Below are 6,074 nucleotides of genomic sequence, written 5' to 3'. Positions count from 1 at the left end.
TAAAGTTACAAACGCAGAAACTACGGATTGAAAGTGTGCAAAGTTGAAGGTTTAATTAACTAATGTAAACAATAAAGTTGCAAAATGTGCATCATGCGAAGGAACTGAGTCAAATCTTACACGTGTTTATGCCCGAGTTTTATAGGTTACACGATCAGAATTACACATATTCATGCTCAGGCTCACACATCAACACGATTGCATATTCGGATTTACAAGTTTACATGTCTGGATTTTTGAACACGATTACCCTCCATAAGCTACCAGTGTGTTAAAATTGCATGGAAAGAACAACGTCCTCTTTGATAGATCGAATGTTAATACGACCATTGGGGAGCATTGACAGTATTTAGGCATTTGAAAAAAAAATGTTGCCATTATGATTAATGTTGAATAATGCATTCTACGGCTTTTTTAACATTTTTAAAGAACTCGTATATTCATACACTGACAGACTGTTTAAACTAGTAAATTCGTAATTTGTTTTGTCAGTAGTTGTTTGAACTCAACCAGATTTACTTTGATAAATGATAGAAAAAAAACAGAAAAATCAGTCGACTTACCTACCAACAGGCGTCAATACCATTAAAATGAAGTGAACTGACCCTATCCAGCAACTAGATATCCAACAAGATAGCGTAAAACATTATTTTAGCCACAATTGGACGCTCAGCATTATAGTGCATCTTTCGTGCAAACGCGAATCAGACCATCAAAGTGTCTAAAATACTACATCATTAAATTGTTATTCTTTACCTTTTTAATTATACATGTGTTATTATTCATATCTACTCTGAAACAACCGGAATTGTACACTCCTTTTTGTCATAAAATATTCAAGAACCAGAACATTCATGCTCTTTTGCATTTAAAAGCAAGCGTATTGTAAAGTGAGTCTCATAATATGAAATTGATGTCTGTCCTGATTATAGAATTTAGTGTCATGTTGTAAATTTTGAATTTACCGGGTAGCAGTAAATACAAAATTTACAAATGTTGTAAATTGTGTATTAACTACCACACGGTAACTTCATTTAAATTTACAACATGACATTAGAATGAAATGGAATAGTACTTGGCATTAATGGTTAAGTTAAATCCTTTTCCCGTGCCTGAAAGGCGCATAATGCTGGTGCTTATTCCCGGTTTCCAGTCCATCGCAGGTTAATTCTCAGCGTACGTCGGTACCCAATTTCAGGTAGGTGGACTGAGACAATGTAGATAAAGTGCCTTGTTTAAGTACACAACACACAACATTGAATGACCACAGCGGGGTTTGAACCAGCGATCTTTCGGGTGATGGCCTTATGCCTATGACCACTGAGCCATGTGCTCCACTTGGCATCAGTGGAATCTAATTCGAACCCATACCCTAAAGCTGATTCTTCTGTCTATTACTAAGAACTTCCTTCCAAAAATAGTGGTACCGGTGTTCCATATTATGTGGTAAATTAGTCTTCTTCGACCTGTTTGATACTATTAGGTCTCAGTACACACCAAGATGAAGTTGTGGCTAATAGGACTCTTCATAGCACTGGCCTCTGCCAGGCCAAAACAGGCTAGTACAATATGCATTTTAAAATTATTTAAAAAAATTATTATGATACGAAAAATCAAACACCTGCGGAAAATTTCTTATTTTTGTTAACTTACGCGTAATTTTCAGGCTAATTCTTTTTAAAGTTTGAAAAGCAATGCAAGTTTATATTCAAATATTTTTTTTTTAAATCAATATTCTTAATTTTATAGGAGGTCCCAGAGGGTAAGCTTTAATTCATTATATGTCTTTATTTTAATAAATCATTGACTGATGCAATCAAAAGTTTGTGTAACGGAACAAGTAAACTTTTTTTCAATATTCGATAGCTGAATCTTTTTTTCTTTACTCTTAGGATTTGATCCCGCATATCCCGAGGAAAATTCTGGTAATTTTAATTTTTCAGAATCTATTTTGAATCAGTTTTTAATTTAAGAAAAAAAATAACAAAAGTGATAAAAATGGCTGAAATAAATATCCATTTTGCTTTTAGGCATGTTTGAAGGTGATATGGAACTGCAACCTGAACAAGAATCCAACGTATGTTACTAAATTTAAATTATTTTTTTTACAACAATATTGTTTGTGTTCGATTCATAGTGGAATAACCATTATCTTGCAGCTCAGAAATGCTATAGGAGATACTCGCTATTTGTGGCCACATGGTGTGGTTCACTGGACTATTGATAGTCACCATTCAGGTAGGTATTGGTCTTATCTTTAAAGTCAGATGCGACCTATCGCCCATTATTTTTCAATTTTTTTTCTCTCTGCAATATGAAGATGTCCATACTGCAATTTCAAAATTATATTTTTATGCTATATGATATTTTTTTCGATTTGAAATCATAGTTTCGATTGAAAATATATGTCTTTATTGATAAACATTCAATTGCATTTTGCATGCTATTTAAAGAAAAATTCAAAATATTAAAACCCCAAAATACATGTAGCATGGTAATGCACGCCAAATGTTTGGGCATTAACAGGCATAAATGAAAATGAAGGAGAAATAATTCATCAAGGAAAATTATCTAAATCTGAAGAACGTCGCGTGTGTCCTTAAGTGATAAGTAATGGCATTCGCCTTAATGTTGTATTGAGTGCCCTTAATGTTGATTATTTATATGAGTATGCATGATGTTGTCTAAACACACGTCGTGTACTTTTCATATTAAAAATTGAAATAAATTTTTTGTATGATCTGCTCATAACAAAACGAATTTTGAAAATATCCATACAATATTTTGTTATTCTCAAATTAATTGTTTTTAAATGAATTTTGATTTCAACAGGTTTAAAACAAGTACAAATTTCAGACGTCTCTAGGCTATTATCTTTTATTTCAAAACAAATATTGATGAAAATACATTATAACACTTGTACATTTTTTTTTTAATTTAAGACATAAAGTGTCCAGTTTTCATTCTGTACAACTAATGGAACAACATTAAATGTCGGATTTTGGTTAATTAATTCCGTTGGTTTAATATTTCAGCTATTCCTTCTCATGTGCAATTATTCAAAGATGCTATGCAGGAAATCATGGACAAAACCATGGTTAACGGCAAGAAATGCATCGATTTCCAGCCAAGAACAAGTCAAGCTGCTTATATCCAGTTCAGCTATGGATCTGGGTATGACGTCATCTTGTTATAATTAATATCATGAAAATATTTTATTGTTGTAAGAAAGTGTTTTAGTTATCTGTTATTTTTTTCACAATTTAATTCAAATTTTGTTACTTTTCTTTTAAAAATTATGTTAAATAATAAAATTAACTAATTGGGTAATATCAATCTTGAATTAATGATTGGCGAGGGGTTGGGGTTTAATTTCGTTTTATTTATTTAGATGGTTAGCTTTCTTTGAAGTGGAATTCAATCCAATATCCATGTTCTATTTTTTTTAACTCTAACATGCTATTAAATGGAATTTGTAAGCAAGTGTGGCTGTTCATATAGGTATCTTGGTTAGTTTTGTTAACTTTTAGTCCAGTTAGATGTTGTTTCTGTCTGTTAATCAGGAATATCTATGAAAACGTGTTTGAAAATAAAATGGTCAAGCTTACATTTTAAAATTGTTAACAGAAAATTTTTAAATTTTAGCTGTCATACACCCGTTGGTTACCACGGGCGACGATCTGACGTCACACTGGGTACTGGTTGCCTGAGGAAGGGAACTGTGATGCACGAAGTTCTACACGCTCTTGGTTTCTGGCACGAACAAAGCAGAGCTGATAGAGACAACTACGTTAAAATCCATTTTGAAAATATTCAAAGCAGTAAGAGGAATAGGATGACAGTTATTTGTGCATTTTTTGCAATAGTTTCTCATAAAAGGATTTTACCAAATATTAAATTATTGTTTTATCTGAAGGTCACTCTAGAAACTTCGATAAATACCAAGTAGGACCCCAAATGGATATGTTGAACGAGCCATATGACTATGGGTCAGTTATGCACTACAGTGCATATGCTTTCGCCATCGACAGAAGGAAGGTTACCATCGAGACACTGCAGCCAGGCGTGACCATTGGACAGCGTGTTCGATTGAGTGAAATTGACGCTAAAGAAATCCAGATCCGTTACGGATGTATTCCAAGACCTGGATCTCCACCAGGAGGCGCAGTTACAGGCGCTACTTCCGCTCCTCAAGTTACGGTGCATCATCAGACAGCAACTCCACGTAAATACAGATTATTGAAACTTCTTAAAAACTCTATTTGATAAAATATTTAAACGCATCTATTCATAGCCATGCAATGGTGTAAAGGTAACATTGGTTATTGAAATGATCGTTATGTCGTTCAAAACCATATTTATTTTTATGAAATATTTTAGGTGAAATAGACATAAACATGTTTAAACTTTTTATATTCCAGACACTTTCCCATCTAACTCGGGTAAGATACATCAGTGTAACGTATTTTATTAATATAATCTAGAGCTTTTTAAATTTAATTTTTGATTTTGATGTGTGTGTATTTTACCTTCATCAATGTAATTCTAATCAAAGATTAAGGTACAAGGAACAATACAAAGTTTGGATTTCTTTTCTTAAAGGTATCCAAGGTTTTTACAGATATTAAAACACGTTAATCTGAAAACAAGTTCTTTTTATTTCCTTTGTTAATTGTGAGATAAAATTTTAAAAATGTTTAGAAAATAAATAAAACCAACGATAATCTTTAGGGGTAGCTTCTTGCCTTATAGTGAAATCATTTGAACTCCAATCAATTTAGAGTCAATAGCTTTTAAATAAAAAACATTTCAAATGTTTTGTCCCGTGTCTATAACTTAATTGAGACCACCTTTAATAATTTTGAGTTTGTTGACAATAGCTGCGACATGCACCTTTGACAGCGGACTTTGTGGCTGGACACAGTCTAAGACAGATGATTTGGACTGGACAGATGGACATGGCCGCACCCCCAGTGGTAACACCGGACCATCCACCGACCACTTAGGAAGCACATCTGGTAATGATGTCTCAGGCTTGTTCAATGCTGTCTCAGACTTGTTCTAAAACCCAAAACTGTTATTTAATGATTTTACATGATGGTATAGTTGTGCACTTTGAAATTTATGATAAGTCACAGGAGCATGCTTTATTATCGTCTTTCAGGACATTACTTATATCTGGAGGCTTCAAGTCACTATCAAAAGACAGCTAAACTAGATTCCCCCTCATACCCTGCCGGTCAATACTGCTTCAGTGCCTACTTCCACATGTATGGGCAGCAGACAGGATACCTTTCGTTCAAACTTATCCAGCATGGTCATCCTTACACCATCAAAAGATACACTGGTGACCATGGAAACAGATGGCTTCATCTGAGACTTAGCATCAACATACACGCTACCTTTCAGGTATCCTAGTATTATTCTGAATTTTAATTAAAGCTGTTCAATTTTTGTTAAACTTGTATCATATTAAGGATGAATAAGAGATTACATTCAGCTTGAAAGAGTTTCAGTAGGAGTATTTTTTTGAATTTCTTCCTTAAAGTTATTATGCTAGTAATTTTAGTTGCTTCGATAAACAACATTACAAGCATTCATTATATGTATTTATAATGTGTTCATCGTAAATTGCTACTCTTATAAATATCTATAGTATTAGTTAATGAGCATTGTTTTTGTAATCTTATAGTTTGAGATTGAAGGTCATACCGGAAGTGGTTACCATAGTGACATCGCCATTGATGACCTCTCTATTACTCCTGGTCACTGTTAGATTTATTAACAAGTTGAATACTAGCATTGTATTTATTTCTTTTTTTTTTTGGTTGAATAAAGCGTTTTACTCATCTTTTAAAGCAGTTTTTTCGTCTTTTAGAGATTGAAAAACCATAATAATAATTATTGGTTTTAAAAAAGTTTTTGATTTTGGTGAAAATGAACAGAATATACAAATTAAAAAAAAATTCATGGTAAAACGAGGCAAAGCACGCGCGAGGCATCAATTCATAGATAAACGTGAAAATTTAGACCACCTTTTCTTTTGGTATGTTTTTATTATACAATCATATATT

The 6,074-nt window shown here is 32.9% G+C and overlaps 1 protein-coding gene across 1 annotated transcript; it reads left to right on the top strand.

Annotated features, from left to right (window-relative positions):
* Positions 1–1,451: 1,451 nt before the first annotated feature.
* Positions 1,452–5,858, top strand: LOC105319685 (astacin). The gene is made up of 12 exons (XM_011417309.4): positions 1,452–1,558; positions 1,750–1,762; positions 1,893–1,925; positions 2,031–2,077; positions 2,160–2,238; positions 3,036–3,174; positions 3,646–3,821; positions 3,917–4,225; positions 4,422–4,442; positions 4,881–5,018; positions 5,165–5,409; positions 5,693–5,858. The coding sequence occupies exons 1-12, from the start codon at positions 1,502–1,504 to the stop codon at positions 5,774–5,776; spliced, it is 1,341 nt and encodes a 446-aa protein (XP_011415611.2). The 5' UTR covers positions 1,452–1,501; the 3' UTR covers positions 5,777–5,858.
* The last annotated feature ends 216 nt before the right edge of the window (positions 5,859–6,074 follow it).

This window comes from Magallana gigas, chromosome 7, assembly GCF_963853765.1.
Source record: "Magallana gigas chromosome 7, xbMagGiga1.1, whole genome shotgun sequence".
In the NCBI taxonomy this organism is placed as follows: domain Eukaryota; kingdom Metazoa; phylum Mollusca; class Bivalvia; order Ostreida; family Ostreidae; genus Magallana; species Magallana gigas.
The sequence above is the reverse complement of the archived record's forward strand: the minus strand, read 5'-3'. Positions and strand labels throughout refer to the sequence as shown.

Coding starts and splice junctions, on each gene's coding strand:
- LOC105319685 (XM_011417309.4), top strand. CDS start 1,502: ATGAAGTTGTGGCTAATAGGACTCTTCATAGCACTGGCCTCTGCCAGG. Junction 2,239..3,035: donor TATTGATAGTCACCATTCAG/GTAGGTATTGGT, acceptor TTAATATTTCAG/CTATTCCTTCTCATGTGCAA. Junction 4,443..4,880: donor CACTTTCCCATCTAACTCGG/GTAAGATACATC, acceptor TGTTGACAATAG/CTGCGACATGCACCTTTGAC.